Raw genomic sequence first — 20847 nt, 5'->3', positions numbered from 1 at the left:
TGTATTTCCCCTTGATTGCATGTACACCATTTTGCAGGTATCAAGCCATACCCAAAGTTTACAGCAGTCATTCACGTGGTGACACCACTGGTCTCGCAGTCCCAGCCGGTCATGAAGCTGCTAGTGGCTGTCGCCAAATCACAGTACTGTGCACAGGTAAGGCAGAACATATAGCTTTTCTTGTCTATCATGCCATTTTATTTCCGTAATATAACAAAAAGACATCAATGTGTGATGGCTGCATAAATCGGAATTTGCCTTTCAGCCTTAACGAGTTCCCCCCAAGGATTCATATCTGTGTTTTACAATGTGTCATTTTAGGAAGAAGTGGAGTTTTACTACAGGATGATCTTTGGCAGTCTATTATATATCATGGAAACGACTACCCTCAGAGCTAGTATAGCTGTCAAATGTAATATTTCTTACACTATTCAATTTGGCACACTTACCAAAACATTATTTACCTTAAGAGTGATAGAGGTGTTTTGTGCCTTCCTTGGCAAAAAGTTGTTTTTTTTCAACTTGTCATTATGTCTATTCTTTTAGGGTTTTTTTGCGCCTGAAGGTATTGTGAAATTGATCTGAATTATAATCATTATCCTTCCATCCATCTTCTTCCGCTTATCCGAGGTCAGGTCGCGGGGGCAGCAGCCTAAGCAGGGAAGCCAAGACTTTCCTCACCCCAGCCACTTCGTCCAGCTCTTCCCGGGGGATCCCGAGGCGTTCCCAAGCCAGCCGGGAGACATAGTCTTCCCAACGTGTCCTGGGTCTTCCCCGTGGCCATCTACCATTTGGACGTGCCCTAAACACCTCCCTAGGGAGGCGTTCGGGTGGCATCCTGACCAGATGCCAGAGCCACATCATCAGGTTCCTTTCGATGTGGAGGAGCAGCGGTTTTACTTTGAGCTCCGACCGGATGACAGAGCTTCTCACCCTATCTCTTAAGGGAGAGCCCCGCCACCCGTTGGAGGAAACTCATTTCGGCCGCTTGTATCCGTGATCTAGTCTTTTCGGTCATGACCCAAAGCTCATGACCATAGGTAAGGATGGGAACGTAGATCGTCCGGTAAATTGAGAGCTTTGCCTTCTGGCTCAGCTCCTTCTTCACCACAACGGATCGATACAACGTCCGCATTACTAAAGACGCCGCACCGATCCGCCTGTCGATCTCACAATCCACTCTTCCCCCACTCGTGAACAAGATTCCTAGGTACTTGAACTCCTCCACTTGGGGCAGGGTCCCCTCCCCAACCCGGAGGTGGCACTCCACCCTTTTCCGGGCGACAACCTTGGACTCTGTCTTGGAAGTGCTGATTCTCATTCCGGTCGCTTCACACTCGGCTGCGAACCAATCCAGTGAGAGCTGAAGATCACAGCCAGATGAAGCAATCAGGACCACATCATCTGCAAAAAGCAGAGACCTGATCCCGCTGCCACCAAACTGGAACCCCTCAACGCCTTGACTGCGCCTAGAAATTCTGTCCATAAAAGTTATGAACAGAATCGGTGACAAAGGGCAGCCTTGGCGGAGTCCAACTCTCACTGGAAACGTGTCCGACTTACTGCCGGCAATGTGTACCAAGCTCTGACACTGATCGTACAGGGAGCAAACCGCCCCAATCAGACAGTCGGATACCTCATACTCTCTAAGCACTCCCACAGGATTTCCCGAGGGACACGCTCGAATGCCTTCTCTATGTCCACAAAGCACATGTAGGCTGGTTGGGCAAACTCCCATGCACCCTCAAGGACCCTGCCGAAAGTATAAAGCTGGTCCACAGTTCCACGACCAGGACAAAAACCACACTGTTCCTCCTGAATCCGAGGTTCGACTATCCAGCGTAGCCTCCTCTCCAGTACAGCTGAATAAACCTTACCGGGAAGGCTGAGGAGTGTGATCCCACGATAGTTGGAACACACCCTCCAGTCCCCCTTCTTAAAGAAAGGGATCACCACCTTGGTCTGCCAATCCAGAGGTACCGCCCCCGATGTCCACGCGATGCTGCAGATTCTTGTCAACCAAGACAGCCCCACAGCATACAGACCCTTAATCATTATCTTCCACATAATTTATTTAGATAGCTATTTTTGATTAAATACATGAGAAGGAATGTCAAGGATGTATTCATTTATGGAATATCGTTATACTATCTTTTTTTTTTTTTTTGCAGGTCATAGTTGTGTGGAATTGTGACAGATCTCTTCCCACCAAGCACCGCTGGCCTGTCACTTCAGTTCCTGTCCTTGTAATAGAAGGGGAAAGCAAGGTAAAAGCCTTATTCTGATCCTGTTCTCATTAGGGATCATTATGACTGCAGCATTTTATATTTTGTATCCGTTGGAGCGCTAAAATGTCAAACTACATGGACTATTTGTGCTGTCTTTTTTTCATCATATTTAAAGGGAACCTATTATGCAAAACCAACATTTTTTAATTATTGGTACCTGTTTTTGTGTATGCGGGATCTGCAACAATTCCCAAAAATTTGGAATCAAACCATGGAGGTGTAGCGGTTGAGTACTCTCTTTCGGCTGTGTTGGGATTTTCCTATTGTTCCACCCAGGACTCAAACCCAGGTCGTTGGCAAGGGAAATGACCATGCTAACTCCCAAGCAATAAGCCAGGGCTATCACCCTGATTGCCAGCATTGCCTTTGATGTCGTCAGAAAGTGAAGTTTACTAACGTACACATGGCCCAGCCACACCAGCTGGCCTACGTTACAGAGGCATGGGGAAGATATTTATAGAACAATCTTGCCTTCCTTCATATTTCCTCCAAAAGAACCGTTTGTAATTTGTCCCTATTGTGACGTTTTTTTCCAACTAGGAGGTCAGCGGATATTTTCATAGATAGTAAAAATTTACCCAAAGTGCTTTGCGCGAATATGCCATTGTAGTCCATTGCTGTAGTCAATAAATTCCTTCTCTTTCTCCATCCTCTTCTGGTAGGGCATACTGTCTCGTACATGCACATGAATCCTCCTCTGTTGCCATTTCTAATACAAATTAGTGTATAGGTCTAACTTGTATGTCACTAGACTCGATATGGAGGCGTTAAAAACTACAAATTGGCTGACAGGGAGAAGACACTGTTGAAGTAGAGCCACGTAAACAAGACCACCCACAAAACAGTGCATCCTGAAGAGACTGTCAGAAAGCAGTTCAAAGATGGTCTGTCTGTAAAACATAATCTTTGCAAAATGTTGTCCAACGAACCACCATTACACGTTATGTAGATCACAAGTGACTTTAAAGTAACTTGCTCAACCTGAAATAGGATTTTTTTTAAATGTTTAAATGCAAAAATTGTGTTTTCCCCAATATTTCATGCAACAATGTTACAAACTTCCAATTCAGAAGCAAATAGAATAGAACAGAATAGAAAGTACTTTATTGATCCCTGGGGGAAATTCAGCACCACAGTTTGCACACAATACATTTCTGTGGTTTTGCCTTCATTGAAACCTTCAACGCCACTCCAAGATGATCTGGTCTCAAAATAAAAATGACAGTTAAAAAAATATATATCAAGGAATTTCTAACATACTATGAGTTGGGAAAAAATCCCTCTCATTAAAAAGTCGTCCAAATTCTGTCGCCAAGTGGATCATGTCATCAAGTGAGTTCTCAGCACATTAGCAGCATGAGGTGAGTCTGCTTTCAAATACTTTATCATCTTAACCTAAAATATAGGGGCTGTGAATAGAAATAAAGGGGAGATTTACCAAAGGGGGAGTTCCTAATTACATTTTTAAGGTTAAAGCGCGTGACGTGTAAATTATGCCACAATGAATATATGGTATGCTCACTAGTTGTATTCACGCTGCACTGATAATGTGTCGCTGTTTCATAATAATCATCCACAAGCTATTGGATTTAAATTCACTACATTTGACCTACAAATAGATAGGCTCCAGAACCCCCTTCTAAATCCAAACGGGACAAGCGGTAGATAAATGGATGGATGGATATTACTTTTATTTTTATGAATATCTATGCAAAAAGGAATATGAAAAGCGCAACTCCGGTCAATGAACCAAATAGTTGATATACATACCGTATTTCCTTGAATTGCCGCCGGGGCGCTAATTAATTTAAAACTTCTTCTCACTCCTGCGCTTACCAAAGGCATGCAGTAAAAGTAAGCATGCGCTAATTATTTTAAAACCTCTTCTCACTCCGGCACTTACCAAAGGCATGCAGTAAAAATTTGAGTGTGATGTAAGGATACCATCATGAAAAGCACATTTAATAAAAAAAAAAAAACGATATCATGGTTATTATTTTCAGCACCGAAGGCTTGGAATAACCTACAATCGAATATTCTACTTAAAACCCTTGTTACATTAACTGAGTTTAAAGCTTCTGTGAAAGTATTGCAGTCTACCTTGTCTGTATGCACATGTCATATGAGCACGTTTTAATGCTGTAAATGTTATGTTTTATGTGTTGTTTACTGTTTTTAATGTAACCCTGCTGCTGCCCTCTTGGCCAGGTCTCCCTTGGAAAAGAGATCTTAAATCTCAATGGGATTTTATCTGGTTAAATAAAGGCTAAATAAAAAAATAAATGAAAAATTCTCTTACCTTTTACTTATATATTAAATCCATGCCAGCTCTTTCTGATCAAAAGCATCGATAACTTGTTTATAGAAGTATTCCTTATCTTTATTCAGTTTTAAAAGTCTCTCTGTCTCGATGGAGATCTTTCTTTATTACCTCCTGCCATGATTGAAAATCCAGTTTAGAAAACTGCTATCAGACCACTGCTATCAGTTAACTCGGGTGCGGCCGACGACAGAATTATCCTCGAACAACTTCCCCTCCCGTTCTGCTCCATGGGTGATCTCTTTATCCCACCGCTGCCAACATGAATGTTATTGTATAAATAATACACTGGGTATTTAGGACTGGAACATCTTTTATTTCAGCCCAGTTGTTTACATTGCCAGCAACGGTCCGTCGTGCGCCCCGCCGCGTCATATCCGTCCCAGCACAACATGTCACTCATTTCACTTCTTCTGCAGCCGAATAGTCGCAAGAAGGATCACTAGCGCCCTCTACCACCAGGAGCCGGGAGTGATTTAATGACTCATATTTACAGACGCAGCTACGGTATTGTGGCGGTCTCAAGCCGTCGTCTTGCGGGTTCCCATGACCACCAAGAAAAGACATGGCTTGAGCTGTTTGACTTTGTTTATTTTTCAATAATACCTCAGTCCAGGTCGCTCTTTCGCTCCTCCTCTCCGCTCGCTCGCCGCTATCTTGGGCAGGGCTACAGCTGGCGTGCCCTGCCTGTCTGTCGGACCGTCAGCTCCACAGGTATATTAATAAAACATATCTGCTTACTGTTCTTTTTAGCATACCGGTATTCTATGGCTTGGGCCTTGAATCCTACGGAATAGCTCTTAATCTTCTTCCCTTTATACGATTTCAAATTATTGAAATCCGCCTCCTCCATTTTGAAAATGATGACAGGGGAAGTGTCATTCATGACGTCACGAATTTGACCCGGCGGTAATACTAAGCATGCGCTAATTATTTTACGAAGCGAGTTTGACCCGGCAGAAATTCAAGGCAGGCGCATTCTATAAGCCCGGCGGCAATTCAAGGAAATACGGTGTGTGTATATATATATATATATATATATATATATATATATATATATATATATATATATATATATATCATTCCACTGATGTTCTAAGAGTTTAACACATCAGAAAATATGTGCTTTTTTGCTGTCAGCGTCTATATGTGGCTGAGTCTACTGTTAACAGAGTGAGTTGAAACAACATTGTCGCACTGGAGGCCAGTTATTTTGTGTTTGTAGGGCTTTGTTGACTAAATGTTGTTGAGCTACCTGATACAACAACTGTAGCTGTGTAGGCATGTGACAACTGCCCTCATTTTGCTTTTTTGTTTTGTTTCCCACATTTACACCAGGTCATAAGCAGTCGCTTTCTGCCCTATGACACCATCCCTACTGACGCTGTGCTAAGTCTGGATGAGGACACTGTGCTGTCCACCACAGAGGTAAGAATACAGTTACATTTTGCATACACCATTTTGAATGTGAGTGTGAATGTTGTCTGTCTTTCTGTGTTGGCCCTGTAATGAGATGGCGACTTGTCCAGGGTGTAACCCGCATTCCGCCCAAATGCAGCTGAGATAGGCTCCAGCATTCCCCGCGACCCCGAAAGGGTCAAGCGGTAGGAAATGGATGGATGGATACCCCATTTTCGTTGGATTCAGTTTTACAAATATTTGTTTAAGTTTTCTGACGTTGTCATGGTTATCTTGCGGCCAAAGACTACTTAAGAAACTACTGTACCCTGTACCTTTTAGTTAGTCTGCCGACATTACAGTACTACATGCAAATATTACCCACAATATAGAGAACATACAAATCCTTTATTTATTGAATCAAAGATACTGAAATTCCACGACATAGTGAATTTGCAAACAGCTACAATTATACACAAAGCAATCTATAACCTGCTACCCAAGAATAAACAATTCTTCTCAAAAAAAGAGGAGAATTATAATCTTAGGGAAAAATTTAACTTAAAACATTTGTATGCACGTACAACACTTAAGTAAGACCTTCAGTATATCTGTATGTGGAATCAAATTATGGAATGGATTAAGCAAAAAAACAAACAATGTACTAATTTGATCCACTTTGAGAAACTTTTCAAACTTAGTGTTTACAAAGTACAAAGAAAAACCATGATAAACATTCTGAATTGATTTCATCCATCCATTATTTCATTCTCAAAATAATCTTACTTATCTCAGCATATGAAATATAACTTACTTAAATGATAAATGGGTTGTACTTGTATAGTGCTTTTCTACCTTAAAAGTACTCAAAGCACTTTGACACTACTTCCACATTTTCCCATTCACTCACACATTCACACACTGATGGAGGGAGCTGCCATGCAAGGCGCTAACCAGCACCCATCAGGAGCAAGGGTGAAGTGTCTTGCTCAGGACACAACGGACGTGACGAGGTTGGTACTAGGTGGGGATTGAACCAGGGACCCTCGTGTTGCACACGGCCACTCTTCCACTGCCCCACGCCGTCCTACTTCAACAATTATTGTTTATTCATTTATTTTGATTGTGATTACGTATGTAGTATATTGTGAATAAATTGATGACAGGAAGTGAACAAAAGTTTGAGCAACTTTTATGCAAAAGAAAAGGATTAAAAAGGATTAAATAAACTCTGCTTCTTCCTACTCCTTTTCGAACATGTTGAAAAGAGAAACTGGAAATTGTGATGTATCATGTTGTATGCATGCATGTCCGAAATAAACTCAAACTCAACTCAACAATTTGATCAGTAATTGATAATCAGTACACAATCAAGGCGATGTTAGACTACCGTTAGGTATCATGTTAGTTAATCCTAAATCTAAGGTAAGTATTAGTACAAGATGTTGTTCCACTGACATGGCTTAAGCTGACAATTAATAGGGCAATCAATCGAACAGAAATTTAAAATGAACTCCATAATTTTGCCGGCATCGATAAATGTTAGTGTGTGTTTGCTTTCTTTGTCTCTTGCTTCAGAACAAGGTACAAGAGTGTTCACTCTGTGCATCGCTTTCATTCAATAGTGAGTGAATCCTCTTCTCAGTCATCTAAAATCAATACCTTGGGAACTGGACGGGACTGCTAGCTTATGACAGCGACATAGTCTCAGCAGTCGCTTGTGAGAACAAAGGAGCCAGTGTGGCGATTTTGTTGCAAAGTGATGGAAACAACAACAACTGTGTTGAAAACATGCCTGATAGCTGGTCCAACAGGAAAGTTATTCATCTCTATGTCATCAGTTTTGATCAATAACACGTCACAAGTTTCTGCTTTTTTGAAGTACGGCTGTAAAACAACATGCTAGAACAGAAAGTAACCAGTTAATACCAGTAAATTAACAAGTAGATTCATCATAGTTTTGAGAAAATAATACAACAGAAAATTACGCAATATGTTACCGCGCATATCCGCAGCCAAATTAAGAGCCTCATTTATATACAAATAATATATTGTAACATGTATCGTTACCGCAGGAGGCTGCAATATATATTGCGATATAAAATTTTGGCCATATCACCCCACCCAAGTGTTCATACGTTTTTGTTTTCATCTGACCCTTTAAAAAGAATAAATAACTAAAACCAAGGCCCCGCTGTGATTTTAAAGAACTACATTTTTGTTCCCGTCGATCTATACTAAACATTATTATCTCCCTCATGTCTTTCTGATCCAGTTTTTATTCCTACATGTCTATCTAGGTGGAGTTTGCCTTTACAGTGTGGCGGAGCTTCCCAGATCGTATTGTAGGTTACCCAGCCCGCAGCCACTTCTGGGATAGCCACAAGGAGCGTTGGGGTTACACTTCCAAATGGACCAATGACTACTCCATGGTGCTGACTGGTGCTGCCATCTACCACAAGTACTTAGTCCCGCCCTTTTTTTTTACTGCATATACATGCTCCTTTACTTATTCTAACACTGTCTTTGTCCTCAGATACTACCACTACCTGTACACTACATACCTTCCCACCAGTCTGAAGACCATGGTGGACCAGATGTCTAACTGTGAGGACATTTTGATGAATTTCCTTGTCTCTTCTGTCTCGAAGTTGCCCCCCATCAAGGTTACCCAGAAGAAACAATACAAGGAGACTATGATGGCCCAGGTGAGCAATGCTCTACATTTTCAGTCTTTCTATTTGAACTAGAATGATCATTTCTAAATGCATTTTCTCTGCACCAACTTCATCTTTGTCAATCTCCTCTACTCCCCCTCAGAGCTCCCGGGCCTCTCGCTGGGCTGACCCTGACCATTTTGCTCAGCGTCAGACCTGCATGAACAAGTTTGCCAACTGGTTTGGCACAATGCCACTGGTTCATTCTCAGATGAGGCTGGACCCAGTCCTCTTTAAAGATCAGGTGTCCATACTGAGGAAAAAGTACAGGGACATTGAAAGGCTATAACCCTCCAGAGCCCCCCTGCTCTCTGGACACATGTGGGAAAGAGTAAGGGGGTGTGTTATTTCTTTATTGCACAAATGGATCAATAGAGAATAACGTGTTGATTGAAGTAAGCAAGAAAGAAAAGTTTAGTGTCCTCTTTACGCTATCTTTTTTTTCTACCCTTATCTGTCATGAATTGGGCAGTAGCAGAGCGTACAGCTTCATCTTTATTCTTGGTACATCACACTGGGGACTTTGAACTGGAATTGCCAAAGTCTTGCAATGGATCGTAGAAAATGTTTTCCTTGTCCCAAACCATAACAAACCATTCGTCTCCGTACACTATGCACACTTTCATGAAGGTTTGTGCTAATTATAAAAGTTACATTTACCATATTACTTAGATTTAAGAGGATACCAGTATTTTGGATGTCTTTTTACAGTTCTAGTCGTTTTTCTTATAAAGTACTGCTGCCTCTATTTTGAAGAGAACAACTACAAGCCCTTCACCGGAGTCAGGTTCTTATTGTTCACTGTGCCTCAAGTATATCATTTTTATTTGTAGCGCCAGATAGAAAGACATGTTTGAAAATTAGTTTCTTGCTGCTTTTCAGTTTTCATAATTTGACCGATAAAATGGTGTAGCTCACACTTGAGGCAACGTTCACATTTCTCTCATGAAAAAAGGTTTGGATTTAATGTTTAACAAACTAAATTGTTAGTATTCTATACATGTTGGGGCAACTTACACACTGACTGACTCAATTTTTTGGGATTTAGCCTCTGTTTTTCTATTTACTGGCTCTATGTGACTAAATATTTGCTGGTTTGAGTATAGAAGATTAAACCACTGTGGACTGCATGTGAAATAAACACTGCAAACAGTGTCATTTATGCAATACTGTTGAGCATATTTCACTTTTTTTGTCCACTGACAATCAGGTCCAATGGTACTCACCCTTTTTTATTTTTATGACATTCACACCACTAATTAGTAACATTTAGAATAATTGCTCAATAATACGACAGCATGTTTATACAATTCTAATTGGCAGCCCTAAAAAAAAAAGTCTAAAAAGCGTATCTTCCAAATTTTTTGCAGTAGTCGTCCATAAACCAGTAGCCTTAATGATTCTGATGAGTTTTTTCTCATAAACCTCCTGTTATTTTGAGGACAACAAGCTGTCATTTGACTCAAACTGTGGTTTCATATCAGAAAGTGTTATATGAATTATTTAAAAACGAAAACATTTCATTATTCTGTAGAATGTCTTTAAACTTCAATCCTCTACTCTTTACCCCAAGATGTGCCAATAGTTACCTTTTTTTGAAATGGTTGATACTGTATGGGGAATGCCATGTATTCTCATGTGTATGAATTCTTTCAAGTGTTTCTGTAAGGAGTGTTCTGTTCTAGAAAGAAAGGCTTTTTTTCTGTCCTGGTATTTCTAAACCCCAATGCTCTCAAGATATTTGAAAATAGGTGCAATATTCCGAGTTACATTTTCTCCTTTTATTTCTTTGTCTGCGATGAGGTGGTGACTTGTCCAGGGTTTACCCTGCCTTCCGCCTGCAGCTGAGATAGGCTCCAGCACCCCCCACGACCCCAAAAGGGACAAGCAGTAGAAAATGGATGGACGGATGGATTTCTTTGTGTTGTTTCAGAGGCTTATTATATATTCAGGTGCCTTCAGAAAGAAATACATTCTTCCCTAAATAAAGCCTTGTGTCAGAACCAAGTATCTTTTTGTTTTGCCGCTTGTCACTATCGTACTGGCTCTCTTAATTGCCATTGTTGTTCACCACTGGAATGCCGACATTCCTATTGTTTCTATGAACATTTCCAACATCCTGTTTGATTACATATATATTGTATTGTGAGTTAGGAAATACAGGCCACCTAATTTTGTGTACACATTACACCAGGGGTGCCCAAAGTGTAACCCGCGGGCCAAATTCTGAGTCATATCTTTTGGCCCGCCAAAGGGTGGCTCCCCTGAATTCAATACATATTCATACTCTTTTTAAGCTCACACAATCATTGAGGGTATGTCTGCAAGGCTAACCAGTTGCCATCTATCGAACATTATGAGCTCCACTACCTTAATAATGGCGGTATGAAATTAGACTATAATTGTGCAGCTGTACGCTTAAAATCTCTGTCTGGACCGCGGACCTTTAACACTTTTTTACTTTGGCCCTTGGAGGAAAAACGTTTGGGCACCCCTGCTGTACGTTATTCAACCTAATGGTCTTTTTCTTCTTTTTTTCCCCCCTGTAATCTCTGCCTGCTATTTTCACTTTCTTAAATGCTGCAAGTGTAAAGACTGAAATGGAATGACAGTGGAAGAAATCACATTTTTGTACAATAATTTTCTAAAATAAAATGTTTTAATAAATGACACGTGGCTGTGAGTTCTTTAAAAGTGTTGTTTTATTACCTCTTTTGGACCTGAATAACTATCCAGGTTTCAGAACAGAAAATTAAATGTTTAAATTCCATGTATTCCCCCTTTTCTTACCCGCTTTATTGCAACACATTTCTCAGCTACATTAATGTGTATTTAGTTTTCATCCTTGTGTATATGTGGACCTCATCCCATGCTATGTAACTGATGTCTTTAAATAAATCTGTCAGCAGGGAGATTGGTGGAGACATGCTGCATAAATAACTGCATGCATCTAGTTTCTTGAAAATGCACATGCAAAGCCCTCGCCTACAAAAATATACAGTATAAATACAACACCACAGACCAGGGATAGTCCACTAAATATTTTTTTCCAGAATACTAAAATGGACCCTTCATTATCGGTATTATTTTATACCAGTCTTTTTCAACCTTTTCTGAGCCAAGGCATATTGTTTTCATTGAAGAAATCCCAAGGCACACCACCAGCAGAAAACAAAGGAAAAAGAAACTCAGTAGCCGGTATTGACAATAAAAGTATTTCTCGCAATTGGTGGATATTAATTCAAACCATACCCAACCATGCATCACTATAGCAATTGTGTCAAAGTAGGTGTACTGTCACAACCTGTTACATCACAGCGTGACTTATTTTGAGTTTTTTGCTGTTTTCCTGTGCGTATAGTTTTAGTTCTTGTCTTGCGCTCCTATTTTGGTGGCTTTTTCTCTTTTTTTTTGTATTTTCGTAGAGCAGTTTCATGTCTTCCTTTTACGCTATTCTCCTCATCTCAATTGTTTTAACAATCAAAACTAAGTTGTTGCTATTCATCTTTGTGGGTACATTGTTGATTGTCATGTCATGTTCCGATGTACTTTGTGGACGCCGTCTGCTCCACACGCTGTAAGTCTTTGCTGTCGTCCAGCATTCTGTTTTTGTTTAAATTGTAGCCAGTTCAGTTTTAGTTTCGTTCTGAATAGCCTTCCCCTTTTCTTAGGGGCACTCACCTTTTGTTTATTTTTGGTTTAAGCATTAGATACCGTTTCACCTGCACGATGCTTCTGGCTGTGGTCTGCATATTGTGATCAAGACAAACCATCTTTGTCTCACATGACGTGTTCCTGACATCTATAAAGTACAAACCCCATTTCCATATGAGTTGGGAAATTGTGTTAGATGTAAATTTAAAAGGAATACAATGATTTGCAAATTATTTTCAACCCACATTCAATTGAATGCTCTACAAAGACAAGATATTTGATGTTCAAACCAAATTTTTTTTTTGCAAATAATTACCTTATAATTTCATGGCTGCAACACGTGCCAAAGTAGTTGGGAAAGGGCATGTTCACCACTGTGTTGCATCACCTTTTCTTTTAACAACACTCAATACACGTTTGGGAACTGAGGAAACTAATTGTTGAAGCTTTGAAAGTGGAATTATTTCCCATTCTTGTTTTATGTAGAGCTTCAGTCGTTCAACAGTCCGGGGTCTCCGCTGTCGTATTTTACGCTTCATAATAGGCCACACATTTTCGATGGGAGACAGGTCTGTAATGCAGGCGGGCCAGGAAAGTACCTGCACTCTTTTTTTTTTACAAAGCCACGCTGTTGTAACACTTGTCTTGTTGAAATAAGCAGGGGCGTCCATGATAACGTTGCTTGGATGACAACATATGTTGCTCCAAATCCTGTATGGACCATTCAGCATTAATGGTGCCTTCACAGATGTGTAAGTTACCATTGCCTTGGGCACTAAAACACCCCCATACCATCACAGATGCTGGCTTTTGAACTTTGCGCCTATTACAATCCGAATGGTTATTTTCCTCTTTGTTCTACAGGACACCACGTCCTCTGTTTCCAAATATAATTTGAAATGTAGACTCGTCAGACCACAGAACACTTTTCCACTTTGCATCAGTCCAATTTAGATGAGCTCGGGACCAGACAAGATGTCAGCGTTTCAGGATATTGTTGATAAATGGGTTTGGCTTTGCATAGTAGAGTTTTAACTTGCACTTACAGATGTAGCGACCAACTGTAGTTACTGACAGTGGTTTAATGAAGTGTTCCTGAGCCCATGTGGTGATATCCTTTACACACTGATGTTGGTTTTTGATGCAGTACCGCCTGAGGGATCAAAAACCCAAAATATCATTGCTTTCGTGCAGTGATATCTCCAGATTCTCTGAACTTTTTGATGATTTTACGGACCGTAGATGGTAAAATCCCTAAATTCCTTGCAATAGCTTGTTGAGAAATGTTGTTCTAAAACTATTTGATAATTTGTTTACAAATTGGTGACCCTCACCCCATCCTTGTTTGTGAATTACTTAGCATTTCATGGAAGCTGCTTTTATACCCAATCATGGCACCCACCTGTTCCCAAATAGCCTGTACACCTGTGGGATGTTCCAAATAAGTGTTTGATGAGCATTCCTCGACTTTATCAGTATTAATTGCCACCTTTCCCAACTTCTTTGTCACATGTTGCTGGCATCAAATTCTAAAGTTAATGATTATTTGCAAAAAAAAATGTTTATCAGTTTGATAAACATATGTTGTCTTTGTAGCATATTCAACTGAATATGGGTTGAAAATGATTTGCAAATCATTGTATTCCATTTATATTTACATTTAACACAATTTCCCAACTAATATGGAAACGGGGTTCTTAATTAGCTACTGGCTGCCACCTACTGATGTGGAAGAGTATTACATGGTTACGTTGCCGAGCTCTAGACGGCACCGACACTCAACAACGGCACATTATTTGCAGACTATAATTACTGGTTTGCAAAAAAATATTCTTAACCCAAACAGGTGAAATTACATAATCTCCCACGGCACACCTGACCGTATCTCACGGCACACTAGTTGAATATTTATTATTGAAGTCACAAAGTCCATTATATTTTTTTAACATGCCTCAAAACAGCAGCTTGGAATTTGGGACATGCTCTCCCTGAGAGAGCATGAGGATGTTGAGGTGGGGGGGTAGCAGGGGGTGTATATTGTAGCGTCCCGGAAGAGTTAGTCCTGCAAGGGGTTCTGGGTATTTGTTCTGTTGTGTTACGGTGCGGATGTTCTCAGAGGTGGGTTGTAACGCGCTACATTTCCTTCGTTACATCTACTTGAGTAACTTTTGGGATAAATTGTACTTCTTAGAGTAGTTTTAATTCAACATACTTTTACTTGAGTATATTTATAGAGAAGAAAGGCTACTTTTACTCCGCTCCATTTATCTACATTCAGCTCGCTACTCGCTACTGATTTTTATCGATCTGTTAATGCACGCTTTGTTTTGGTTGTCAGACAGACCTTCAAAGTAGGATCTATAACATGCCTACGTTTCACCAATCAACTGCAGTCACTGGTGACGTTTGACTCCGTTTCACCAATCAAATGCAGTAACTGGTGACGTTTGACTCCGTTTCACCAATCAAACAGAGCCAGTCGGTCATATGATTAACTGCACACTTTTAATTTTTTTTTATAAACCTCTATATATAAATTTCAACATTTACAAACAGTTGAAAATAATAATCAAAGTACAATACAGTACAAAAAAAACATACAAAACAGCACCAGGGGGTTGTAAATTCAAAGTAACTAAAATAGAATGCAAAAAAAAAAAAATATATATATATATATATATATATATATATATATATATATATATATATATATATATATATATATATATAAAATAAACAAAGTGCAAAGCCATAGGCTCACTCAATCTCAGTAAATAACTTAAATTTGAAACACAGCATCATCGTTTTCACAGCTTTTTGGTTGTTAGAGGTAGAGTGTTTTATTATAGAGTTCTAAATCTTTTTAAAGGCACAAAAAACAGGTCGGGTATTGAGAAACTTACATTTATGAATATAAAACTTAGCCAATAGTATAATGAGGTTGCAAAGGTAACATTAATTTTCCAACTTTTTTTCAATACAGTGTAAAACCAAATATATATTATTTAATATATATTATTGTTTTAGTTGCTTAAAAGATATTCCTGGCTCTGAATTTGTTCATTGCTATTTTTATGTTTTTGTGCATTACTTGTTGCCGTCATCATTAAACGAACAGGTTACTTATCAGTTACTCAGTACTTGAGTAGTTTTTTTCACAACATACTTTTTACTTTTACTCAAGTAAATATTTGGGTGACTACTCTTTACTTTTACGTGAGTAATACATCTCTAAAGTAACAGTACTCTTACTTGAGTACAATTTCTGGCTACTCTACCCACCTCTGGATGTTCTCGAGAAATGTGTTTTGTCATTCTTGTTTGGCGTAGGTTCACAGTGGGGCGCATATTTGTAACAGGCTGTTGACCAAGTATGCTTTGCATTCACTTGTGTGTGTGAGAAAAGCCGTAGAAATTGTGTGATTGGGCCGGCACGCAAAGGTAGTGCTTTTTAAGGCACGCCCCCAATATTTTTGTCTTGGTGGAAATTGGTAGAGATTCGGGAGAATGGTTGCCGCGGGAGATTTTCGGGAGGGGCACTGAAATTTGGGAGTCTCCCGGGAAAAACGGGAGGGTTGGCAAGTATGACTGGGAGACACAACTACTCTGTACTTCTCCCTACGTCCGTCTACCACTCCGTACAGTGGCATTTTAAAAAGTCCTAAATTTTTAACTTTTTGAAACCGATACCGATAATTTCCGATATTACATGTTAAAGCATTTATCAGCCGATATTATAGACCAAATTATATTATATGCCGACATTATATACCAAACCTACATTTTCACACATAATGGAAACAATCTGAGATACTCAGCCTTCCTTCTTCTTCCTTTTTCTATTTCAGTTTTCTTGAGGGGGGAATTTGACGAGTGCCAAATCTCATTTGTACATCTTTTTTTTTTTCTTTTTTTTTGGCAGGGACTCCCTGTGGAAACATGATTGAACGCTTTCAGATGAGTCACAAACAATTCATTTCATGAGATCAAACTAATTACGTACATCCATCAATCTGCATTTTGATTTAATGAAGATCTCCTGCTACCTTTTGAGTCCTGGGAGTGTGCTCAATCTAGTCAAGTTGTTTCACAAAGCGACACATTATGTTATAATTGAAACATGCCTTGTGCATCATCTTGTGCAGTGTGGAGCCCCTGTGGATGGAGGTGACGTGTCATTCTTCATATCAGCGTGCAGAAATTGCCTTCTGGGATGAAATGATCTTGTTTAACAGATGGCAAAAAGACTGGAACTGTGTCATCGTCCTCAGGAGGCTGAATTAGGTAGAGTGTTGTATATACTGTAAATGCAAATATCTTGGGTTTTCATATAATGTGATTTTATTAATGTGTTATATTTGACCTTGTTCCTCCCTCAACTGTATGCAAGTATTATGTGCAACAAATCCAATGTAAAAGCACGCTGTGACAGTATAGGATTACTTTGATGCCAGAGTAGATGGTGCTTCAGCTAATGTTGCAGAAATCCCTGTGCGATGACACGGCCTCCTGCTGCTGATAAATCATAAACATGCCCAGCTGGCAGCCTTCCTACAACAGCAGATGCCGTAGCCTATGAAACAAATCCGCTTTCCTGTCTCCCATTTATTGCAATTTGACTGAGAGTCTCTTTTCCCGGCATATTATATTGAATATACTGCTTGTGAAATGGAATTTGCTGCGTGCATTGGCGCCTGGTTCTCATCATTTAGCTTTCAGATGGTATAGTAAAGAGTGATAGGCACATAAACAGAAAACGTGGAGCAATGTTTAAAAAAAAAAAAAAAAGATCTTTGGATTGATAATCCCCATTATTTTTTATTATGCAAAACCTACTTGCTTTGTCATACTGTATGTTTAGATATGTTAGTACCGTAAATAAAGTGAGGAGTAAATCACGTCTCACTCACTGCCTCTAGACATGGCACTGATACTGTGTTTGTGTGTCATAATGGAAATTTGCCATGTAAAGGATTAAAAAGTCACTATAATTAACCTGCAAATAATGATTGGCAAATATTGATTAATTTATTTTTCAACAGATAGCTGTGCAGAAAGGAATATGAAATGCACAACTTTAGTTAATGAGCAGCGGTCATGAACAGTCAAACCCGTACTTTGTGTACATGTTTGTAATTTGGACGTATTTCATTGATTGATTGAAACTTTTATTAGTAGATTGCACACTACAGTACATATTCCGTACAATTGACCATTAAATGGTAACACCCGAATACTTTTTTCAACTTGTTTAAGTTGGGGTCCACGTAAATCCTTTAATGGTATTCATGGTGTCTTTTGATTAGAGCGCTTGCTCCTCGGGGTGGTATAGCTCGGTTGGTAGAGCAGCCGTGTCAGCAACTTGGGAGTTGCAGGTTCGATCCCTGCTTCCGCCATCCTAGTCACTGCCGTTGTGTCCTTGGGCAAGACACTTTACCCACCTGCTCCCAGTGCCACCCACACTGGTAAAAATGTAAAAATATTGGGTTTCACTATGTAAAGCGCTTTGAGTCACTAGAGAAAAAGCGCTATATAAATATAATTCTCTTCTCTCTCTCTATATAAATATATATATATATATATATATATATATATATATATATATATATTATATATATATATATATATATATATATATTATATATATATATATTATATTATATAAATATAATTCTCTTCTCTCTCTCTAATTCTCTCTTCTCTCTAGCAAGTAATTAATGACAGCTCCCACATGTTAATAACAATTCAATACAAAGTCATAACCACAGAACACTTACTCACCAGCAAGTAAATGGTCTGTATTTATATTGCGCTTTGCAATATCTGGAATGATACTCAAAGCACGTTACATTATACATTATATTCACCCATTCACGCACACAGAGCTCAACCACGACCCATCAGGAGCAACGATGAAGTGTCTTGCCCAAGCACACAACAGTCCTGACTATAGGGTGATCAAACCTGGAATTTGAGGGATGCTCTACCATCTGCACCATTTGATTAATGGGATTGCACATCTGCCAAGTAATTAATGTCCGCTGCCACATTTTAAATGAAAACTAATAGAAAGACTCAAAATAATTCAAAAGTCAAAACCACAGAATACTTACTCACCCGCAAAAACATTGTTCGTCGTATAAATATGTCCCTCCCCTCGCGAGTGAATGAATGACAACCGACATATTTTAATAGATATAAAATACAAAGTTTCAAAACAATCCAAAGGTCAAACCCACATCACCTTTGCTTCCTACGATGACAGCCGAGTTCGCTACTGAGATTTGTCATTGATATTATTTGATCGCACCTCCCACAGGTAGTAATTAATGACATAGAGATAAAATACAAAGATTCGAAATAATCCAAAAGTCAAAGGCACGTCATGCTCTCTCACCTATGACTACAGTCGGGTTCATAATAAACATCTGTCATTAGATGAATCACTTCCCTCGCAAGTAATAAATCACTGCCGTCACATTTTGACATATATACTATACAAAAACTTAAAATAATTAAAAGGCAAACCCATGGCCCCGAGGCTGAGTGGATTCTGCCTTATTCCATATATATATATTTATATATATATATATATATATATATATATATATATATATATATATATATATATATATATATATGTATATATATATATATATGTATATATATATATATAAATATATATATATATATATATATATATATATATATATAATTATTTGTATGTATTTATTTATTTATTTATTTTCATTTTGCAAATGTATTAACATTTTGAAAATATCACATGTATTCCCAGCTTTTAATCAAAACTGTGTTGCTCCACCCTTGGTAGTAATTATAGCCTCAAGTCTTTCTTAATATGATGCCATAAGCTTGGCACACCTACAGTGGGGAAAAAAAGTATTTAGTCAGCCACCGATTGTGCAAGTTCTCCCACTTAAAATGATGACAGTTGTCTGTAATTTTCATCATAGGTACACTTCAACTGTGAGAGACAGAATTTGGAAAAAAAAATCCAGGAATTCACATTGTAGGAATGTTAAAGAATTTATTTGTAAATTATGGTGGAAAATAAGTATTTGGTCATCCATTCAAAGCTCTCACTCATGGAAGGAGGTTTTGGCTCAAAATCTCACGATACATGGCCCCATTCATTCTTTCCTTAACACGGATCAATCGCCCTGTCCCCTTAGCATAAAAACAGCCCCCAAAGCATGATTTTTCCACCCCCATGCTTCACAGTAGGTATGGTGTTCTTGGGATGCAACTCAGTATTCTTCTTCCTCCAAACACGACGAGTTGAGTTTATACCAAAAAGTTCTATTTTGGTTTCATCTGACCACATGACATTCTCCCAATCCTCTGCTGTATCATCCATGCATCCATTTTGGGATTTAAAAATCGTTTTAAAATCGTGTTTTTATCACCTTTGTCTTTTAGTAAAGGTTAAACCGTTTTTATCTTTTAACCTTTTTGAACAAGTCGTGCATGCTTTTATTTCAAGTCGCCTGGACTACTGCAATGCACTTTATGCTGGCATTAGCCAAAAAGCTCTCTCCTGGTTGCAGTTAGTCCAGAACGCGGCAGCACAACTTTTAACAGGGGCCAAGAAACGCCAGCATATAACCCCAATTCTTGGGAGTTTGCGCTGGCTCCCAGTTCATTTTAGAATTGATTTTAAAACATCGCTGTTTGTTTTTAAATCTTTACATGGACTGGCACCTCAATATATCTCGGACCTCATCCAAATTTACATTCTTGCGCGCGCTCTGAGATCCGAGAACCAGTTCCAGCACGTGGTGCCCAAGACCAGACTTAAGACCAGGGGAGACAGGGCTTTCTCTGTGGTCGGCCCTATAAGCTCTGGAACACTCTGCCCCTCCATGTTCAAACCGCTTCCACAGTGGAGTGTTGTAAGTCTCGTCTTAGACCCACTTTTATTCTTTGGCTTTTAACACTACATGAGTTGTGTGGTCCTCTGTCTTCTGTTGTCCTCTGTGTTTTTTATACACTTTTATTTCTATTTTACTGTTTTAATTGATTTCACCATTTAAAATAGTTTTTAATCATATTTGTTTTTATATGGTTTTTTTTATATTGGTTTTATATTTAGTTATTTTTTGTTTTAATTCAGTCATTGGTGGAGCATAATATTGTTTTTTTAATATTTTTTAACATGGCTGTGCAGCACTTTGGAAACGTTATTGTTGTTTAAATGTGCTATATAAATAAAGTGGATTGGATTGGATTGGATAAAAAAAATCCATATATTTTGTTATGGTTTGAAAATGAAAAATATCAAAATGGCCCCCGCATGCTTACATTTTTCCGTGTGCGGCCCTCTGTGGGAAAAGTTTGGACACCCCTACTGTAGGAGGTTTAGGCCACGTTTCCATCCATCCTTTTTTTTACCGTTTGTCCCTTTCGGGTGGCGTTTGCCAAGTTTTTCTGGTCTTTGGAGGTATTTGTG

At 39.0% G+C, this 20847-nt stretch overlaps 1 protein-coding gene across 1 annotated transcript in view; it reads left to right on the top strand.

Moving 5' to 3' along the window:
- The window catches only part of LOC133562243 (exostosin-1a-like), a 40230-nt gene extending 28837 nt beyond the window's left edge, over positions 1-11393 (top strand). Inside the window, exons 6-11 of the mRNA XM_061916248.1 lie at positions 38-156; positions 2172-2267; positions 5947-6036; positions 8307-8467; positions 8543-8714; positions 8827-11393. Of these exons, the coding sequence (XP_061772232.1) occupies positions 38-156; positions 2172-2267; positions 5947-6036; positions 8307-8467; positions 8543-8714; positions 8827-9012 (824 nt within the window). The 3' untranslated portion in view covers positions 9013-11393. The remainder of the gene's footprint in view (positions 1-37; positions 157-2171; positions 2268-5946; positions 6037-8306; positions 8468-8542; positions 8715-8826) is intronic.
- Positions 11394-20847: the final 9454 nt, after the last annotated feature.

Source organism: Nerophis ophidion, linkage group LG11 (genome assembly GCF_033978795.1).
Source record: "Nerophis ophidion isolate RoL-2023_Sa linkage group LG11, RoL_Noph_v1.0, whole genome shotgun sequence".
Lineage (NCBI taxonomy): Eukaryota > Metazoa > Chordata > Actinopteri > Syngnathiformes > Syngnathidae > Nerophis > Nerophis ophidion.
The sequence above is the reverse complement of the archived record's forward strand: the minus strand, read 5'-3'. Positions and strand labels throughout refer to the sequence as shown.